Source organism: Rhamphochromis sp. 'chilingali', assembly GCF_963969265.1.
Source record: "Rhamphochromis sp. 'chilingali' genome assembly, chromosome: 10".
Lineage (NCBI taxonomy): Eukaryota > Metazoa > Chordata > Actinopteri > Cichliformes > Cichlidae > Rhamphochromis > Rhamphochromis sp. 'chilingali'.
Genome location: NC_137937.1, coordinates 12783874 through 12806587, shown reverse-complemented (window position 1 = coordinate 12806587; position 22714 = coordinate 12783874). Strand labels below are relative to the sequence as shown.

Genomic DNA, 22714 nt, shown 5'->3' with positions numbered 1-22714 from the left:
CACAAAGCTCCTGCTTGGTCAGGAAAAACACAAATTGCCCAGTGTTGTTCTGCAGCTCAGAAATCTGTGTTTCCTGCTGTAAAGACCGAGTCTTTACAAAGTGATTCTTTAAGTGGGACCATTTCTGCATGGTTTGAGGTTTGGACACTGACTGCTTCTCTCCATCCAACGGTAGGAGAGCAACATTAAGGCCGGCAGGAGCACCGTGAAGTCCAAATCCTTGTCTGATTTGTAACCTGCTGGGACGTTTGATTTACAAGGGTGATCAGAGGAAAGAAATCCTCCAGCAGCCAGCATGAGGATGAAAGTGTACTAAGGAAGTGTAATCATGTAGCCGATTGCTCTGGAGAAGAAGGTCAAAGCACACGCTTGTTGTCATTAAAACCTTCTTTATGTGTTCTGTGAAGTTCCTCGGGTTATAAGAACAGTATTGTCAGTCTCTATGGACTTCTTGTGATTTAGAAAGCTGGTTTTAATTGTAATTATAATTACATTTTAACTGATTTTATATTGAACCTCATAGGCTATGTTATACTGATAAATGGATAATTCGATGCTGCACATTTCTAATTAAAGCACACAGATAATGTGGGGTTTCTAGTGGTATAATTGCAGCAAAATTCAGGAATATAAATATATAAATGTAGTGCATACATTTAGAGCTTGGGGGCCAGAAGGGTATACTTATTAATTAACTGCAAAAATTCTGCCTCATTATTATTTCTCATTACTGGTTAATTGCTTCATTGTTTCAGCACTAATTCTAACATGTTGCAGAGAAAATCTCTGTCTCGATAATCTTCTCAGATGTCTAAATCTCCTTGTCCTTTTTCAGGCTTTTTAAAATACAATTACAGCACACAAGCATTTCATTCTTACAGCAATCTAAAGTCATTCCACTGCCAAATGCCAACAATACACACTATGGAGAAGACTAAGAGACTTTAAATGGCACAAAAGCTCACGCTCTGTCATACAAAAAATACGGCACTGTAAATTCAATGAAGTCATCTTTTTGTATTAATCTAAATCTGTTTTTATTCATATAAAAGATCACAGGATTCAGACCCTTTAAAACACATGAATATGAACCACCTACTAGTCTTTAGAGTCAAAATAATGACTTTGTTGAAATAAATGTGAAGATTTCTTACACCTCATTAAATGAACAGTACTCCTAGTGTCCATTTTTTCTATTAAAACTTTCCTGAGACATCCTTCCTTTATAGTCTGAAGAAAATATTTAGAGTCTTGGCTTACAGTGAGGATTTTATACGTATTAACCGTACTAAAAAAAAAAGGAAAAGAAACATGTAAGGAGGTAACTGATGTCCTTTTACAATAAATGCATTCATTCAGTGTCTGCTGCCTGTGATACATGCTCTTTGTGTCAGTCGAACAATTAACAGCTCTGACTTATTTAGTAGAAAGAAACACATCTTTTTTTAATTTACTGAAATTCACTTATTCAGCTGATTCATGTTGTCAGAAGTCAAATAACAATACTGGACTAATGAGTCGATCAAGCTTTCATTCGTTCAGAAGACCTTGAATCCTTACTTGACTTAGTGTATGTGATCTATCAGAGATATGTGTAGTTACAACACTTTTCTTGCACGTTCAAAATGCTCCTTCTAGTTTCTGTTTTGGCTTTATTTGTGTCTTTCTACATCATCTTGGTGAAATAGGTTATAAAAGCACTTCTATTATAAGACTACACTGACTGGCTTTTCTCTTCTGTCTTTTAGTAACCGACTGTCGAGTCTTAGAGGGGTTGCAGAGATATTCCTCTATCCCCACGTACCTGCCTGTCAACTATCAGCTCCTCAATGCTGACTTGGGATTTTTCCTGAAGGAGGCCAACCAGGACTTCATGAGGAACTCTACCCTGGTGTCGCGGACCGAGCCCTTCTTCATCTACCAGGCCAGAAGTTTGCCCTCTGTGAACGCCAGCTATGGGCCCCTCTCTGTGGAGCAGCCTGTCCCCTTAGAGCTCCTGCAGAGCCCGGGGACCTTTCCTGCCTCTTCTCTTTTTACCTTTAACTGGAAGGTGCAGACCTTTATCATGAATTCCCGAATTCACTTGACCAAGCCCAAAGTCCAGGTGTTGTTCTATGTTGCAGGCAGGGACTGGGATGACTACAGTGCCATCGACAAGCTGCCCTGTGTGCACATGTTTGCTTTCCATGAAACCCAGGAGGTACGTGGTACTTGCCAGCTGAGGGGGGAGCTGGGACTGTGTGTGGCTGAGCTGGAGCCACTGGCCAGCTGGTTCAGCCCACCTAGCGTCGTGCCAGGACGCCAGAGGAATCACGAAGTGTCCGAGGGCACCCCAGTGGAGCTCTACTACGTGCTGCAGTCCACAGACGCAGGGTGCCACTCAGATGAATCCAGAAAGGACAATTTCATCCGCACAAGTCAGGAAGGGCTGTTTGGTTCCTATACTTCAACGCCTTTGAGGAGGATTGGCGGTGTGAGGCTCTACCAGAACCCCACTGAGCCACCTCTTGCTGAACACAGGCTGGATAATAACTTTATGGTCTTGGTGCCAGCCACACCCATGAGGCAGAGGGAAACTGGCTCTGCTTTTATCACTGTGTCAGCCTACTCTCCTGTGGAGATGTTTACTCTCAGGTAAGAACATATTTCTTTCTGTTGTTCAATAAAATGTCTTACTGAAGAGTTTTTCTGTCAGTCTCACATAGTGAGGTTCTGCAGCCAGTGTCTCTTGACTCCCGTGTTATCCTTTCAGTATATTCCATCTTAAAAATCTGGACATTATTCTTAAAAAACATTAATAAGGCCTGGTGTCACCTCACTGAAACACTGGAACAGCTGGAACATAGCAGAATCGGTTTTCCTTTCTCCTCGCTCCCTGCTCATTCCATCTGTTCTTCTCGCCCTCCACAGTCACCCGTGTTGGGTTTCACTTCAATATAGCTGTTCTCCATTTTCTGTAATTTTCTTAAGTCAAAAATAAAATAATGATTGATTTCAGCTTATCAACGCCACCTGTTAACCGAGGTAAGCAGTAATTGCTCTGCTTCTGTACTCAACTGATCAAATCATTATTGATTGCGAAGTCAGCTGGCAACATTAATGTAGCACACAGTCTAACGACGACGACTTCATTTTGTGATTGGCTGCACTGGGATACAGAATAAATGACTGGAAAGAGTTTGAGGAGAGTCGTCCTCTTTCATGACGGTATTTATACAAGAAAAGGTGCCATGTAGCTAACAGCTCCTTGACATTTGTGGTCAAATTAATTCATTGATCGTTTTTTGTGGCCATGTGAGAAATGTAATGTGATTTAACCCTTTTGTGGGTGAAACCTTTCACCAATAGAACCAAAGGAGTTTGTGGTTCAGGCCAAGAAACAAGCTATACCAGGCTTTACAGTTACAGTTTTTTGTTGTTGTTGTTGTTGTTCTTTTACAGTGACTAGAAGAATTCATGCTTACATTGTTACTCACAATTAATGTCATCATTACACATTGTTCATTATTTTTCCTTAAAAGAAACCATTACATTGATTAATTCAATCCCAGAGCAGCTCACTACACTACTCGTTGTATTTTGCATTGCTCTGTAAAATGACCTGAAATGCAGTCACATAATTGTAACAGTATAAACCTGAGGCTACAGTCCCAAATGCCGACACATAATCCTATCCTAATGAGGGCATACATACAGTCTTTTTTATGTTTATGCATGAACACAAAAAACAACGTACAGTAAAGATGAAATCAGGACCAAAGAGACTTTAAGGTCATCGCACAATGATTGCACTGCAGTGCTGCAAGTCAGACTGCTCATCATAGCTTTTGTTAGCTGCTGAAGATCAGGATCTGGGTGCTGGGTTGGGGTCAGCTTTAGCATCACTCTGGGTTGTTGGCTAGCTTTGTGTTAGCATGTTGTCTAACGCAAGTTAGCAGTATATAGTTGTTTCTGTCTTGGATTCAGGACTTTATCGTCATGCTCTTGTGCTTTCGTGCATTAAAAATAAAAGTAATGACCTAGTAAAAATAATACAAGAATTGAAATCAGCTAAAGATGTAAAGTGATTACAATAAGACATTTTGTTGGAACGCATCACTTTCAACATTGTTATCACCATATCCATAAAAAACTTTTTAAGAATGATTTCAGTCAAACATGAGCCTCGTTTGTGTTTTGTCTCATTTTAGGCAAATCAGTTTAAAACTATACAAAAGTAATAAAAAGTTGAAAAGGTTCCTCTAAGGATCAGTTTAGTATTTGGGACATTATCTTCAGCATTAATGTGTGTTTGTCTGATGAATATTGTCAGGATCAGTATATTGTCTTGTCCATAATTTTTGTTGCCTTTTCTTTTTCTTTTGAAGGATTAAACAGTAAAATATCATCTGTAAACCTCAGAAATAATATAATATTAACAGAAGTAGATTTACAGAATTCTCAGTTCCTTTGTTAAAAAGTTGTTTTAACTCACTGACATGCTGTTTATTAAAAATGTTTACATTTAATTTTGTCGAGAGCTCACAGACTAAAATGTTAGAAGGGTTGTTGATTGCACATTACTGTTAATATGAGGCATAAGGTTCATTTGTGCTAGTATTTTTGCAATGTTAGTCATTACAAACTTTTTTGCCCATGAAACATGGCAGATTTTTTGGCAGTGCCAGCTTTCACAAAAAAAGTATATTTTTAGGTACCATGTACTTTAGGACAGAATGAGGTGGATAATTTATGACGATATTGCTTCACGAAGAACAGATCTGGATGCTGGTCTTTTAGGTGCTTTGCTGAATTTAATCCCTTGGTCTGAAAATCACGACATAATCGCTTAAATATCACCTCATTTTATCAATTATCATCCCTTGGTCACCCACATCATCCCTCCATGCCTGACTCTACCTTTCTTACCCACGTCAAGGACAGAGCTACTGCGAGAGTTGCATTTGTGGCCATAAGACTAGAAAACTTGTAGGTGTATGCTGCCTCCGCCTGTTCAGAAGAGCTGTAACCTTCACTGCCTACAGTATTAAAAAACACAAGTGCCATTGTGTTTTCAGAATTTCTATTGAAAAAAGTTAAAGGAAGGTAAATACCAGTTCTGGTGACATCCCAATTCATCGTGGTGTCATCGAAATTTCTTCAAGAAAGCAAAAAAAAGTTTATTTCCTAAAATGTTTTCCACATTTGTTGTGAGTCTGTGTGAGTAAACTGACATGTTGCTGCAACACAATACCAGACTTGTTATATACAGTGCCCTTCCAGAGCAGACTGAAATTTTAGCTGCGGGAAGCTTTGAGATCAAAACGAGACAATGAGCCCCTCTCTGAGCTATCGTTTCAAGATATTTATATGACAACAGCACATAAACCGAACTGAAAAGAAAGCGAGCAAAAACAGTTGTGTGTTAACGAACCTTTAGACGGTACACTATACAAGGTATGAATTATATGCTGTGTAAAATGAACTTCTATGTTATAATAGATATATTATAGTTGTTTTTATTTCATCTTACCACAACCTCATAACTTATTTTCTAGCTAACCACATATATCTTCAGTAAGTGCAGGAAGAGCCGGGTTATCTCTCAGAAATGCAGTGACTCAGTGAAGCTGCTGATAGGTACTAATTACAATGAACAGATGAGACAAAATGATTTAGATAATTAACATGTGATGCAAATGAGGATGCCATTAATTAAAATGCATGTCCATTAGTGTAATGACTGAAGGCGATCTTAATCACACTGGTTTAGAACATTTATAAACCTCCAGAGATGCTCTAACAAGGGGTCAAACCAATTCATCAAACTATGTAAAAAGGAAAACAAACTAGGTGGAACGCAATATTAAGATGAAGCGTACCGATACTTATATCAAGCTGTAGCACTCTTATTGTGCACTAATAAAAACAACAATTTCCCGAGTTTACAACAAATATGCACAGAAGATGTTTTAGGGCCAGAATTGGAGCTGAGGTAAACAAGTTAACGGCAGCTTGCATTGTTTAGTTTTAACAAGCCAAAGAAAATTTCCAGACTTGCCCTTCTCGTGCTTCATTTAATCGCCTACTACTTGTCCTGAAGTGATAAGCATTAAACTTTCTTTTTCCGAACTGCGAAAGTCTGAATGAGTTCTTTGATCAGTCAAATGAACAGGCCAGGCTGCCCGCAGAGGCAGTGCCTGTGGTGTTTTGTTTTTTTTATTTGGCAGCGTTACGCATGCCAGGCGCAGGTTGGCCATCTGAGAGCGACAGATATGAAAAGGCCTCTGTGTGGTCCTAGGTGATAAGGCTGTCCTCATACATGCATTTGTTAGGACACTTAATCGCCAGAGCGAGAAGACTTTGATCTCTATATTCACAACATCATTATCATTTGTGTACTACACACTTCTATGTCAGCCATTGTTGGCTGTATCCACGAATGCAGAATGAGCTTATGATCGTGTGAAATTAGTCAAACAGACCCTCGGCTCTATGTTAGTTTAAAATGTTTATTAGATCCCCGCTCTTTAAAACCAAAATCCGGGGGTTAGTTCTGCATGCTCATAAATTTATACGCACTATTTGCACAAAAATCCTCTTCTTCTCAATGGACATGATGAAAAAGGTCAGATTTAAATGAAAGTTGAAATGGTCATTGAGCCTTCAGTCATTCTTTCCTCTTCTCCAATTCAGTTTTCACCTTACTTTGCTCCATTATGCTGAAAGGTTCGCACTGTGATAGATATTATGCAAAGAAAGCTAATTTGGAATATTCTTAATAGCCAATCATCCGGCCAATTTGTTGCATTGTGAATTCACAGCAGGGTATGGCTTGCTGGGGCATTTCTCTGTTGACATGCTACTTTTAATTTGACGGGTTCTGATTTGATTTGACCTCCTCTGTGTTAATAGGCTCTGTCACTCAGGAACTGGAAAGTTTTGCTTATTTTTATTGTAGCTTACTTTCCTCAAACGCAGACAGATTTCGATGTGGAGCATATCGTCGCTACTTGTAGTTACTATCATCAGTCATCCTGGCATGAACACATTTCTATTTCCTGTCTCCTCTCCCTTTGATAAGCCATCATCCACTGGAAAAAAAATAAAAAGGTTTAAATGTCAAATGAAAGAGAAAATTGCCTGAATTATTCTAGAAAAAGACCATTATGGCTAACATTTTAAAATCCATTATCACCATCTTACATGCACAAGGTGGAGGTATCTAGTTTGGAGGCCACCATGTGGCAGTGCAATTTACTCTGGAATAGAAGAGTCTTTACCAAATTCTCCTTTTAATTTGATGAACTGTTGAATTAATAAAAACATGCATCATCCTTGAAAAAAAAGAAATGGAAAAATTGGAAACTACCCATCCTTGGACAGCTGACATTTTTGTGAAAATATTTAACCACTTAAGGTTCAGTTAGTACCATACAAGTGCTCCTTTTAAAATTTTGATTAATGTACAAGAGACTTGAAAAAAGGAAGTTAAAGCAGAGCAAGCACAAAACTGCAGTTCCTGTTGTGGCCACTTGAAGCAGGCTCCCAATGCATGTCAACGCCCATAGACTCCCATGTTACAATGCACAAATTTAGTGCCTTACAATCATTTTTACAGTCTATTGTTTCCATCGCTATGAATAGTTCATGATATTTACGAGGGATGAATTTTTAATTTATAGCTCATCCACCTGGATACTAGAGGTAGGGGCATGGCCACTTTAATTAACAGTTCCTCTAGATGTCTGCTAGACCCCAACTGTCATGTAATGCAGAGATTGGGAACTCAAATGTGTGCAGGCACGCTTAAAGAACAACAAAACCCCAAACTACAATAGCAAAAAAAACAGCCCTTTATTAGATGTCCAAAACATAAATCAGCCTGTAAAATCCATCTATTAAAAAAACAAACATGAGGTGAAGCAACAGGATGAAAGATTAACATACGCTGAGGTACTGAACAGAGGAACAACAGGACTATATGAACTCACACACTGAGGGCTAATTGGGTTTACACACAGCCGGGGGAAACAAGACACCGTGGCATCATCTCAATCACAGGGGAGGAAAGAAAAGCAGATACAAGACACAGAAGACAACTAACCAGCAGTTAGTTTAACAGGAATCAAGAAATGATAACTAGCAAACTCAGACAGAAAAGTCAACTTAAAAAGGGACAAAAACATAAAGAAAACACAGATGGGGAAAAACAAAATGAAGGAACTATTAAACTGTAAAATAAAAGGAACTAACACACAAAGGTAAGCAAGCAGAAATGTAACTCTGAAAACTCAAAACTCTCTCTGAGTGTAACCCCACGACCACCACAGGACAGGACCCCCAATAAATGAAGGTAATGAACATAATATTTCTGACATATTTGTAATGTTGATGCATTTTTATTTGAGTCATCCAACAAACATATTTAACTGTGGGCTGTGTATGTATGTTATCAAGCAGTTATTTAGCTCTAATGTGTGTTAGCAGATATGTTCGTCTCTGCTGAGCACCAATATGGTTTATGGATGCAATTTGCAAGCTAAGTGTGCTCATCCAAATGTTGTAAACTGTGGCACGGAACAGCTAACATGACAGCGGTAAAAATGCTGGTGCTAACGCATTAAAATGTTGGGTCCAAAACCAAAGGGTGGCATCACAGTGGCTACAATCTCTTCTTAAAAGTTTATATAGTGTACACAAATTTAAATGAAATTTTAAAATCTCAAACCACATCAGTTCTCCCAGCTCGGTTTCAAAATATTGAAATACTCCCTGGTGAGATTTGTCCCAATTTGCGGGAGAATGATAAAGAAGAAGAAGAAGCAACAGCGGCTGAAACAAAGACTACCTACTTAATTGTTAACATGCTTCAAAAAACATTTTGAATGTCAATATTTTAGAGGTGCTTTAATATAGATAAATGCCATAAGACATGCAGCTGACACAGCATTAACTTTATTGTGTTCAAACAAAGATTGAGGTAAAAAAAAATGTAATTGAAAGTAATAGGCAGTAATTAGAGACTGCGGAAAGAAATCTGACAAAAAAAAGTAGAAGCACTATAAACACAATTACAGGGAGACGGGTCTGACTGCTGCTGAACAGTTTTCTGGGTGAAACTCTTAAGTGGCAGTCATGCTGCTGTATCTCATCAGACGTTGTAAGTCGTCATCCAGCAGAAAGCTATTATTCCACAAACCCATTTGAGTAAATGCTAGATTGCTTTTTCATTACACCATAAGCCATTATTTACACCAAGCTTAAAAGTTTACTCTACATGCAGCTACTTCATTACCAGATGATATAAAGGTAGAGATTTTAACTCCTCAACGGGGTTTAAGATGTATTGTGGATGTTAATTGATATAATCAAAGAATAGGTTGTTGTGAACAAAGATGGATTAAGCAGGATTAACTATTTGATTGCTATGGATTGCATAGCTGTACGCCTGCTTTAGCGTGCCCCCACTTTGTTAGGTTTGGGAGAGAAACTGTTTCAAATCATATTCCTTTCTCGCGAGGCTGTTTTATCATGAACAGCAGTCGCTCTTTGCAGTGTCTTAAAGACATTTGTGCACACTAGCAGCCTTTTGCAAAGGAGAGCCAAATGAAAGAAAAGACATTGAAAAGGCACTTTAAACTCATTAAATTTAACATGCCAGTAATGTATAAGATGAAGTCATTATCATAATATGTTTTCTGGCATCACTGTGCAAGCTACTTAGTTTGTTAGGTGTCATTGATAATTCATCATTATCTCCTAGTATTATATGCTTCATATGCAAATCAAATGCAATGAAGGAAATTATTTTAAAGGATATTTTCCTGCTGCAATCTCCAGCGATATAAAGTGAGAACCCAGAGCACAAAAGGAAATTGCTCTATTTTCTGTCTTGGTGCAATGCTGCCGTGCAGCATGAGTCACTGTATGGTGAGGGCTATTACATGTACATCGTCCTCCCTGCTGGACTCTGCCATTATTTTACAAAAAAAGATTTTGTCGATTTAAGTGACACTTTTCCTGAGAGCAAAGCTTCTTCGGTACACAAACACTCATTCTCATTTCTTTCCATGTAACATACTGCTGTAATTCAGGAACAAAGGATCACACACAGACACAACTGGTGATGGATTGGGGATGTATTATTAACACTGGAGTGGAGACTGGGGCTTGTCTGCTCTTTTCGTGCAGCGTTTACTGCAAAGTAAGCAACAACTGAGCGTGACTGCATGTTGACCAATGCAAGACGTAGCCTCACTTCTTCCGAAAGTAACAGCTGCTATTATTCTTCTCCTTCTCAAACTTGCAGTCTTCAACCTCCGCTGACATTGAGTCAAGCGAATCGAGGCACTCACTTGAGGCAATTATAAAATTTTTAGTGCACCTTTCTCCGGGCTTTGTACAACTTTTTTTCAAACAGGCACTAGTACTTCAGAACACGTGTAAGATGTGTAACATGGGAAGAAGTTCCCATTTAATACAAAGAGAAAAACACCTATTGCATGAATATCTAAAAATAAAACAGCAGTGGTACAATGTGGTTTGAAATTAATATTTAAAGGAGGAAAAGAGTTCAGAAGGGCGTGCCTCACATAAAATCTTAGCTTGATGGATGAACTATATTTTTCATGGAGACACCATAGAAGAAATCAGACAGGAATTGGTGTGATAGCAAATTTATTAGACACCAAGCATACAACTGACGCTGAGTGTAGACTTTAAATAATCAAAGATAAGCAAATGTTACTAGTTTGTTCTAAGAGAATTGCATCATTATTACAGTTTTGTCCAATCAAGAACTTATATCTGTCAAAGTTAATATGAAATGCTTCAACTTGAGGAAGAGGTTTCCCTAAAAGCTGATACCCTAAAACCTTCTTTGGGTATCGGTGCTGTTAAATTGGCAGAGACTTGTGCAAAACCAGTAGCAGAGACACGAATTGTCATCTGTGCAACCACAAATATTGTTGCATTTGTTACATTTGTTACCTGCGCTTTCTCTGTGTGGCAGCTGGATTACAAAAGGGTGTTGTGACTGCTTCGTGTGCGCCTGTGCGTGTTGCACAGATGTGCAGGTGTGTACACTGAGTACACACGGCTGAATGTCTCAGCTGTGTGCCAGGCAGATAAACACCGCTGATCTTCTGCATGCAGTTTGTTTAATAGTGTGCCTCCTGTGGAGAACATCCTACCAAACATTTGTTTTCGAACAGATTTCAATAAAGCTGTCAGCGATTTTGCAATAACACTGGGCATCCATTTGTGCGTCTGTGTGTGAACAGGAGTGCCTCCGTGCGCGTTTGTGCTAGTAGGCGAGTGCTCGTGCCTGCAGAGACGTGTTTGCGTGCGAGCACCCTGCTATGCTCGCACCGTTAATACCGAAAGCTCCACGAGTGGCTGCGATGGAATCAATTTGCATCTTCTTTAAAAGGCAGTGCATCAGTGAACAAATTACTTACCATCACGCTTCATTATGTGTACTGATGGACAACGGCGACTAATGTATGCAAGAACCAGTGGCCTAAAATATAAGCTGTGGTGGGATTGAGTGTACAAAATCATTATGCCGAAAAGAGTTAAAAACCTGATCTGAGGTAGGCTATTATCCAAAATACTATCTTTGAAAGAGTGGAAGGTAGGATTTAATTTTCCAAAAGGCACAATTTCCTTGTATTACATTTTCTACTACAAAATTTTAAGAGTAAATGCAATCTTTCTGGAAATAAAAGACAAACATCCAGTACTCCAAAGTGGCATTGACCAAGTCCAGTAAGTCGCACACAATTCAGTCAGAAATAAGGCCCCAAAACAGCCCATGAGATACACAAACATAATGCTAGGAAGCTTTGAAGAAGTGATAAGAACAAAGACAATATGACAAAAGACAGTCACATATTACACATATTATTACGGTATTATGCATATTATTATTATTTGGTCAATATGACTGGAGAACAGCTATGGTATTAATAAAGGTTAGACTATTTGAAACATTTGAAAGCTGGAAAAATGTCCACTGTGCCATTAAGATATAGGAGAATGTGATGGATTATTCTGCAATGAGTGCTTTTTCTTCGCTCTCCTCTTTTCACTCTCTGTGTTTACTCTGCATTTAATAATTAGTTATTAATCTCTGGCTTTGTTCCACAGTGTGTCTTTTGACCCATCTCCCTCCACTCACACCCTACCAGTCGTGGCTGATGACTTGCTGAGTGTGGTTCTGCTGGAGGTTTCTTCCTGTGAAAAGGGAGTTTTTCCTTCCCACTGTTGCCAAGTGCTTGTTCATAGGGCAGGGCTCTAGACTAACTTTTTGACATGGGCGCACCGGTACGCCTAACTTTAAAAATTTAGGCGTACCGGCACAAAAGTTAGGCGCACTCAAATTTTTCAACCGCATCGCTTAACACCGCAGTTTTACATGTGCACTTTCTTTGGGGGGGGAAGTCCATACAGACAATATTAATTTCTAAATTATTAACTAACAAACTTGTGCTTAAAGTGCTTTGTCAATATTGTAGAAAATGTTAAAAACTTAATCATCATCTTGGCCTCCTCTGACAACCTGTTTGCTGCTGTCTGCTGCTGAAAGGCCGTGGGGAGAGGGGACACTTGGGCAGTGCATTTACTGCAGCATATAATGTGTTTTCTGGATACACTGTGCTTTTTCAGCATTCAAATATTGATGGCACCGTGTCAGAGCACTGGCTATGAATTTCAGACAGATCAGGCCTTAACTTAACAAAAAAGTTATCAATAGTTCTTTTCATCTTTTCTTATTACCCACAGCTACAGTACATCCACTTCTCTCAGGCCTAGGCTGCTCACTAGGGCTGAGTATCATCACTGATTTCTATAATCCATTCAATTCCGGTTCTCAAAGTCCTGATTTGATTCAATTTAGCCTCAGACAGTCAGAAATATTATAATTCTGATCATTTATCAGTACTGATACACATGAGACTTCATCAGAATTGTGAAAATCACAGCAGATGCCTTTGTGTGAAAGTAACTGAGAATAAAACACAGGAAAACATGAAGGAGATTTTCCTGGTCTGGCTTTTTATAGCAGATAACCTTAAAAATATTCTGCAATTTTGCATAATTTTAAGAAATTTAAATTTCTTCAGTATTGAACAGCAGAAATTAGGCTTTCTTGTCCGAGGTCATTTAAGTGAAAAAAGAAAAAGCGCTGTAAACAACGCTAGACTGGTGGGTAATAAGCGAATGAATAATGCAGAAAACAGATTTGAGACGGGAAACTGTTCCTGAAGTACAGAGAGAGAGAGAGCTGTGCAGGAAGTGTGATTTTTATCATGGTGGAAGCAAAACAGCAAAAGTCAGAGGGAATTCATGACGACATTGATCAAATGTGAAGCGCAGTTTGCTGCTTCTTTTGCTGCAGGCTCGGTGAATTTTGGTTGGAGAGAGGCAAAACCTGCAGCTCAGAATCAGCGCAAAAAGACGTAAACACAGCGCGGACCCGAAGAATCGCTAAGCTCCGACAGCGTGTCCGTGTTCAGGCCGTCGGGTGAGAAAGCCGAGAAAGACGAAGCTGATTCTGATGTGTTGGGTCCGCTCCGTGTTTAGGTCTTTGTGTGGAATCCGTTAATGAATTGATATCGCTTTATTCAAGCTACTCACCTCTCTCTTCCACCTGCACTTTCAACTGGACCACGGCCAATCAGAGAGGTCCCGCCCCTGACTATCTCTGATTGGTTTAGTCCACAATAGGGGCATAATGTGTGTCTGTTGTTGACCACACGGAGAGTTACAGAGATTTTTTTTTTGTTACCGGAACAGTTGGTCGCACCTGTGCGACCAAATATTTATTTTTAGTCGCACCACTGAAAAATTTGGTCGCATTTGCGACCAAATTGGTCGCACTCTAGAGCCCTGTAGGGGCTTATCTGATTGTTGGGGTTTTCTCCGTATTATTATATTACAATATAAAGCACCTTGAGGCGACTGTTGTTGTTACTTATATAAATAACATTGAATTGAAATCATTCATTCTTTAATGATCTGAGAGCAAGTACAAAAGAAAAATGAAAATAGAATTCAAACACAGGCTTAAATTAGGCTCAGTGTGAATTTGATATGAAGCCCACAAGTACAAAAATTTGATCTGTTTTAGGATCATATTAAAGCTTGAAAGACAATCAAACTGTTATAAAACTGTAAATAACAGGAAACAAGAAATCAAAGAATGAGGTCATGTACTGGAGTCTGCCTTTATTACTGATGCTCACTGGGGGAAACACAAGGACTTTAGATGTTATTGAAAACTTTATGCCCTCTTACTTATCTTCCAGGAATAGTGACACTGTTGAGATGTGATGCTCACAGTGTTGTCTGTAATGTGATTTGCGATGACCCCAATGGAGGTCGCGGGCTAAAATGAGTGTCTTTGAGGAATAAAGTTGTTCTTTATAATACAAGCATTGCTGTAGCTTTAACCTCCCTGGGGCCACAACTGTCAGAACTAAGACGCAAAGCATTGTTTCTAATTTTGATTTTGTATTTCAAAAACATCACAATTTCTGAAATTCCAAGGTTTGTATCTAAGAAAAACTGTCTCATATTAATTTACAAGGATATAAAAAGTGAAAAAAGAAGCAGTTGCTCATACTTGAGGGGCCGGGACCATGGAAATTAATTTACTGTAAGCTCGTCTTCACTTTATCAAGCGGTTCGCATGGGACAAAAGTGTCAGGATATTTGCTTCTAAATGTCTCTGTATATTAATTTGCACATTAACAGAGTCACTGATTCTCTTAAATCTTCATACTACAAACAATACACTCTGGAGTAAAGACAGATAGAATCGCAAGTCAGGTCCTCTTAAATCATGCTGCATCAGCTCCAGGCTTGTAGCTGCAGAACACTAATGGCTGAAGAGAAAAGTCTCAATAAAACAGAAATAAATGAGCCTTCACTGGGGTTGAGAAATAAAAAAGCAGCGGGAGGCCTCCCTCTTTTTGCGTAAGACCCCAACGTGCAGACCAAGGTACTGGTCACATGCTCATATCAGATTCATTATAGTCCAATCTCATTTGAAAGCCATCATCCCCAGCTATAAACAGGCACTGAATCAGCAGCTGCTGGGGTGCTTCTGCAGGGGAGAGCATGTGATGAAAGAATAAGAAAATGCCTTGTCATTTGTTGGCAGGCATTGAAGCCATAAGCCATTTTCCTAAAACAGCTTATCTATTTGAAAGTGGAAGAAAGAATTACTCTGGGGAACAGATATAGATGATTAAGACGAAACGCATCTGAGAAAAGGACTTCAAACATGCATTAAATAAATCTTGTCAGACGTCTCTGCGTTGTTATGAGTAATTTCTTTGTAGTTTGTTTATATTTAGCCTGTGAGTGTTTTGGTGTTATTTGGCAGCCGACTACAGGTAACGTTCGCGTTTCCAGTCGGGTAATAGCATCAGCAGCAGAGTCCTCTTTGGAGGCGATGATACGCGAAAAAAGTAGAAATAAAATAAAGAAAGAATGTTAACAAAGAAAGAATAAACTACCCCGGTGTACAGCTCTTGTGAATTTAAAAGAGCTGATTTATTTTCATGTAGTAAAGAGTCTCCTCGTGTGTTCAGTATGCGTCGCAGCGGGTGCTACAAGGTGTCAAACATCGCCCCATCTTGTGCTGAGTTTGCTGATTTAAAATTTGGCTCATTAAGTTTTCTAGATTTTTATTAGCTTGTAGAGAGTCTGGCCTTGGCTTGGTGAGGTTCTGTTAACAAACACAGCTGCCAAAAGCTGGGCACACCGAGAGGCAGCAGCAGAGCAGAGGGATATTAAACTCCAGCATATACACCCCATTGTTCCCACACTGCTCCATGGGGGGGGCTCCTATTATCTGTCTGGGATCCTTGTGACGGCTCCCTTACTGAAAATACAGGGTTGTAAACCCACGAATGGCTTTCATATATTGACCATATACCACTGGATGTGTGATGGGATTACATCATATAGTTTTGGTTTTTTTTACACTGCATGTGTTTATTGCCCAGTAAAACTTGTTTAGAAGGAAACATAAATGTATAGTAAAGAAACAGCAGCTTTTTTAAAGACACAGTATTTATAAAGCTCCAAGATATAGAAATCTCTACAGCATCTTCTCTGCCGGTGTGCGCACAGTTCCACTTTCAACCTTATAGTGTCCTCTGTGGACAAATCCATGGCCAGCACAGGTCCGGATGGAAGAAAGGAGTTTCTCTCGATTTATCATCATCTGATTGTTGGTATATTTTGCAAGGAGGTAGCAGTTATTGGGTTGGGAGTCACATAATCCAACAACCTGTTTTTTCCACAGGGAGCATCAATCCTGTGTAGCTGCGTGTGGCCAGACAAATACTCTGAGATTGCGTAATTGCAGGGCTTTGCTGGTTGCCTCGGGTGTTTGTGGAGCCCATGCAAGAATCATATAATGGGCTTTGAGATGTCTCTCCGGTGTGCATTCAAGATCCTATCACAACATGTGCCTCGATATGCTACTGCCTGTACTATAGACAGTCATTGGCGGCTATAAAATAAGCAAATTTGTCTTGTTTAGTTACATTTGTCCCAGTAAAAGCAGGGCAAATGTAGCGAATAAACAGAAGAAAGAACCAAAGGATTCAGGAAATAGCCTCCTGACAATTAAGACATAAATATCACACCCTAGACTTTATGTTAGACTCTGTTAGCGAATAAATTTATGCTTGTGTCTCTTTCTGTTCAAATCACTGGTTACATTTGTAACCGCCTTGTCCAAATGTTACTTGTAAGACTAGCATGTTATTTGGATGTCGATGAATACGAAATACATTAAAGCTCACAATAAAATATCCTGCTGGAAGGCTAATAGAGGCCAAGCTCTCACTACTGATGAATATATTGACAAGAACAGAGCCTCAGAGATCACAATACATTTCCCGCTCCCTACATTATACATGCAGCGGTAATTATGTCTTTGTAGAATGACTGAATTAAATTACAATTATTCCTTCTATCTGTTATTCAGTCCTAATTAACTGGTAGGTTTTATTCAATCCACTGTCTTTTACTTAGACTTTCCTTTGCCCCTCACAATTTTATTCCCTTCTAAGCGCAAACATGATCAAAGCAGTTTTCTTATAATTAATTACAGTCTCTAAGCTAGGGCCCCACTTTAGCCTGTAGTTTCATGTTTAATTTAGGGTCAGTAACTCGTAGATTCTTCCAAGCGCACAGTAACAGTTATCTATATTCAATTCTAACTTTAATCTTGTAAACTAAATTATATTGGTATTATTAAGAAGGATTTAAATGGCATCGAGAGGCACACTCACCTCTGACCACATCCGTTATATAGCACACTTATTGTAATAAGATTCGACTAAAAGATCGTGCATTCATTACCCTGATGATGACCCCAGAAATATAGCATATAACACCCAAACCTTATCTCTTTGGCTCAGTTTGACTGTATTGTCCATTAAATTGCGAATGATGCTCAGCCTATTAGCGGTCGGGAAGTACAGAGATATGATTTAATGCTGTTTCTTGGAGGGAACACAATAAGACTAAATTGAATGGTTTCCTTATTCACTTTCACGGACTTTAATGTGCCCTTAAAACTCTATAATTGGCACTGTAACTGGTCATATTATATCCTCCCTGACACTTGTAGCCACTTGTTCGTTGACAATGGCTAATTATCTCACATAGTTGCATTCTGGAGGTTGTGGGATGTAAATAAAAAGTAGTCAGCAGTTAAAAACATGGTGATTCTCAAGGACTGTTTCACTCCTCTGTACTTCAAACTTCCAGATAAGAAGAGACACTAGTAAAAATTATAGGACTATCCTTCCACTTTGTATAAGGAGTAATTTAATCACTATTAGTAGTCAGAAATTTAAAAGACTTAAGGCCATATTATTGTGTGTGGATGCTTTAATAAATTATTTAGAAGCCTTAATTCGAAATAGCCCCCATGACAGTATTTTCTTAAAGGATTTTTTAAAGTAAGTGAGATGAGAAGATCAATGAGACTTTCATGTCTTTACACCAAATCTGATGCCAGATATCTTAGCTTAGCTCAGCACGGGTGGAAAGTGCTAGCTCATCTCTGCTCAGAGATAACAAAACACTTGAGCTCATTAATTAGGAGAGTATCCTGTTCATGTAATCCTCATAAAAACAACACATTGTGTTTCAAGCATCTTCCTGTATATCACTATATCCATGGCCTGCATCGAGTCTTGCTTTGGGCTTTTATTTAATCATTATCTTCACAGATGACCTTGAGTTCAGGTTCAGTGGTTTAAGCATTGAACTGATGACACTTTACGACAGATTTATGTATTGCAATGGTGTTACTCCTCAAGCCACAAACTGAGCATTTTGTACACACTAATGTGCAAAACTGTCCTAAGAAAAACACAGAACCAAATGTCCCAAACAATGCAAGTAATTTTAAAGCTAACTCTTAGAATCAGTCAGCTAAAGAGACAAATGTGCCCAATTGCACAGCTTAGATTTCTTTGCCATGGATGGCCTGTTGTATAAATTGTTAGTGATTTGGCCTTTCGGGAGGCATCATGCTGTGCAATGTATGAAAAGCCCAAGGACACTAGCTCTTCTGGGACTGAAATAATCACTGTCTGCTGTTTTTTTTGATGTGTTAATTTAATTCCAAAAAGCACTTGAAGTCCAGCCAAAAGGCAAACAGGGACACTTTACATTTATTTTGTGTTGATTTTTCTATACTTGTGACAGTAAAACCTGCACCGTTTTTGCTGTCTGCTGCACTTTATTGTAAAACTTTGCATGACTTACCTGGTTTTATCTAGCCCGGGCAGAAGCGTTGCAGTTTTTAGGGTGGATGTGCCTCCATTACCCTTTTTTATGATCTTCATATTGGATTTCTATAGGTCAAAAAAAATAAATAAACGGTTTGCACATAATGTCTGTCCCAATTCCAATGACTACTGTGCAAAATCGTGCTGCCGGAAAGCACTTCATATGTATTATTTACACAGTTCGCCCCCACAATGTGCCGCAATTAGTGTGTATCTGGTTGATCCAGAGATCAGGAAAGTCAAATGTAGCAGCAGCTCTGCTCTGTACAGATAGAAGCGCAGCCCCCTGTGATCACAGCCCTCTGTCACAGGGCACGGGCCCTCCTCCTCAGATCCGCATCAAATCAGTTGTGTCAGACACAGTGCCATTATGCTTCCATACAGTAGACAGATTTTCCCCTCTTCCTTTCTTGCTTATAGCTGCTTTGCAGTGGGAGTACCAAGCATGTTCTGAATGCCTAATACTAATCTGTCCTGACATTCAAATTATAAGATCAGTTTCTACACGTATGTGTGTGCTATACAGCACCATGCAGTTGTTCTGACACCATGCACTCAAACCACCACTCAGACTCATGCACTGTAGTCCTGTCTTAATTAGGATGCCAGAAACCCTTTGTGTTAAAATGCAGTTCACATGTTTTAATTAAAAATGAATCAGAAACACTTGCAAATCCTGACTTATTGTCTAGTTTTTCCATGTTTCCATAGCTACCAAGTCATCTCCAACCAGGAAGTAAAATGGGATTCAGAGCTATTCTTTTTTTGTGACCACAGACTAACCCATTTGTTCAAAAAGCAGCTCCATAATGAAAGTGAATAAATAAGATATTCAGGTAAAATTAACTGTAAGCCCAATGCCACCCACATTCGTTGCATCAGTTAGCAACCCACCCCACCCCACCCCCCCACCCGGCGGATATGTGAGCATCCTGGGATTTGTGCTCATCTCTTCATTCATGTTGTATATTTCAACTATTTCTCCTAAATATATATTTGTCACAAATCTGTTGCTAAAATTAGGACTGTGTCTCAAAATTCTGCTCATTTTCACTTCAAAAGGGCGAATAGACCAGATAAAACATTCAGCCTCTTGTTGAGCCTGACTTGAAAGAATCTGGAGTATCAAATGTCAGGAGGGGGGCACGAACATCTGAATAAAATGTCATAACAATCTTTCTAAATCTTGTTGAGATGTTTCAGTGTAGTATCCCTCCGTAGAGCCATGACTGTACTGTAGAATGACTTAAAATTGTTTCCTCTGCTCCATTATTAGTGAAGGAATTGGTCCCCATCATGGGAAGCTCCGTGCTGACTTATTTAAAACGTGACAAAGCTCCTGCTCAGAGGGCCACATCGGCTGCATGATAAAGGAAATCTGCAATACGTCTTTACCTCCTCAAATCAACAGCGGTGTTGCTGGAGAGCAGCGGTGACTTGAGGAAAAAAAATGTCATCAAGGAAGACGAGTGTTCATACAAGCTGCCTCAGTGATTAAAATGACAATCTGTTTGTGCTCACAGCTTGATTGCTGGCAGTCTGTAGCTTCAGGGAGCTTCGCCCAATCTTTAGTTATCTGTGAATTCTCCACAGTGAAATTTGTCATCGAGTCTATATTTCATTAGAACAGCTCAGGTCCTTAAAAAAGGCCTTACAACAAGGCATTCTTGTTTTGCTGTTGTTGATTTGTCAGGCAGAGCTGGGTTTGCGATCTTGCATTATGTGCTTAATATGCTTAATTTACTATAAAGCTTGGTAACATTTACCATAACAATTCTTAATAAATGGTAGGTGCATAGTTAACAACATTTTATTTTTAACAATCAATTTGCTATAGAAGTTAGCTGTTTGTAAACCACTCTATAAAATTACTTAGTTGTTATTATAAACTTAAAACTGATATTTTTAAGACTTTGCAAATGGTTAATAAATTGATGCAGTGCATCTATAAGAAGGATGTGAACAATAAGTTTTATGGGTGTATGGGTATGTGTTTTATCTCACATATCTCCTGGAATTATGCTCACATGCCTCCTGTATGTTTGGCTTTGTTGATTAATTTAATATATCATCAACCTGCCAGGGATTCCAGATGAAATTTAGTCTCTGTGACTAAATTTACATGCAGCATCCCTTTTAAATCAGCATAAATATAGAATGATCAGTAATCTCTGACAAGTAATTACCAAATATGTTATATAAGATGTGAAGTGCGATATAGGTCAGAAACATTAGCATTAATATAAATTATTTAGTAAACATTGGCAAAATTGCTTAGAATAAAATAACTATTTAATAGTTTATCTAACGGTGATTTGTAGGAGGCAGATTGCATGTCATCCAGTAACGGGGGGTGGAGCTCAAGAGGTAGAGCAGGCCATCTACTGATCTGAAGGTTGATGGTTCGATTCCTGGAGCCAGTGTAAATACATCCCAAATATCCCTGAGAAAGATACTAACCCCAAGTTACTCTCTGAGTAACTACTTTCTTCTATGCTTTTTAAAAAAGCATAGAAGAAAGTGTGAAAGAAAGAATAGGTAATAAGGTAATGATAAGGTAATAAGAATCAGTTCGTTTACCATACGCCAGCTACAATACCAGTGAGAGGTGGGATACACCCTGGACACGTTGCCAGTCTATCACGGGGCTACCACAGAGAGACAGACAACAATTCACACTCACATTCACACCTATGGGCAATTTAGAATCAGCAGTTAACCTAATCCCACCAATAGCATGTTTTTGGACTGTGGGAGAGAGCCAGAGTGTCTGGAGAGCACCCACGCAAACACAGGGAACACATGCAAACTCCTCACAGAAAGCCCGGCCAGTTGATGGAGTCGAACTCAGGACCTTCTTGCATTGAGGCAAACCACTAGTGCCAACCACCGTGATAAATTGCATTGCCACAAAACTGTTGCTTCACATCCTGCTTACTTGACTAACTTCTAATCTGAGTTTATATAGAGGCGGTTATTATAAAGTCTTATCCACTTACAAAGGAGTTGTAAGTGTGTGTGTGTGTGTATGTGTGTATCAAGTGTACTATTTTAATCAGCCATTTCCTCATTCGTTCACTCCCCTGATGGAAATGGAGCAGAAATCTACATTATCAAAATGCAAGCTGCCTTCCTTACATTTCATCCTCTTCCTCCTGTAATAACCTTTGGAAGAAACTGTTATTAACCTGAAGAGACCCTGTTCTTGTAAAAGGAGTATGGAGGTAGAATGTGAAATGACTTAAAGATTAGATATGCCAGGAAGTCACACAGGGATAATGTAATATTTGGCTTGAACTTGCAGTGTAGTGCTTGGGCTTCTTGTTTAAATGAGTGATTTGATGGAGACGTTGTGCCTCGCCTTTGCTGAACAGTATATCTTGATAATGCAAACATGCTTCCCGAGTATAAATTAAATGCTCCTCTTCTTGCATCTTAGTGCGCTGGATCTACGTCTGCCTCGGTGTTTACAGCTCGCCTCTACCCCAACACCTCGGGATTTGACCACTCAGATGCTGAACTCTGGCATTTTACATGCACTTCTAGATTTGGTTATGTTATTCAACTGTCTGGCATTTCCAAAGGTCACAACCTTTACTTGTTCATTTGGTGCTTTTGATGTCAGTGTTTCTGTGTTCAACATGAGTTTTCCCAGGACAGATGTCAGAGGTATGGGCCTTGTTAGGGCAGCAGAAGGGGCTGATCGGTACGACTGATCAATCCTCAGCAGGTCCTGTGTGATCTTTTCTGCCTCTCACTCCCTCCTTTAACTGCCAAGCCTAATCAATGCACCAGTGGTTCATCCAAGACAGAAGTAGAGAATTAAAGGTCCAATTGTGGCAAGATGTGCAAATCAGGGGCCATAAGAAGAGAAAACACCAAATCGCTGATCCCAGTCTTCT

General features: G+C 39.2%; 1 protein-coding gene across 1 annotated transcript in view; it reads left to right on the top strand.

The window, feature by feature from the left end:
- LOC308403983 (transmembrane protein 132C) overlaps positions 1-22714 on the top strand; it is a 172188-nt gene that overhangs the window by 24124 nt on the left and 125350 nt on the right. The window contains exon 2 of the mRNA XM_080893796.1: positions 1749-2634. Coding sequence (XP_080749922.1) covers positions 1749-2634 — 886 coding nt within the window. The remainder of the gene's footprint in view (positions 1-1748; positions 2635-22714) is intronic.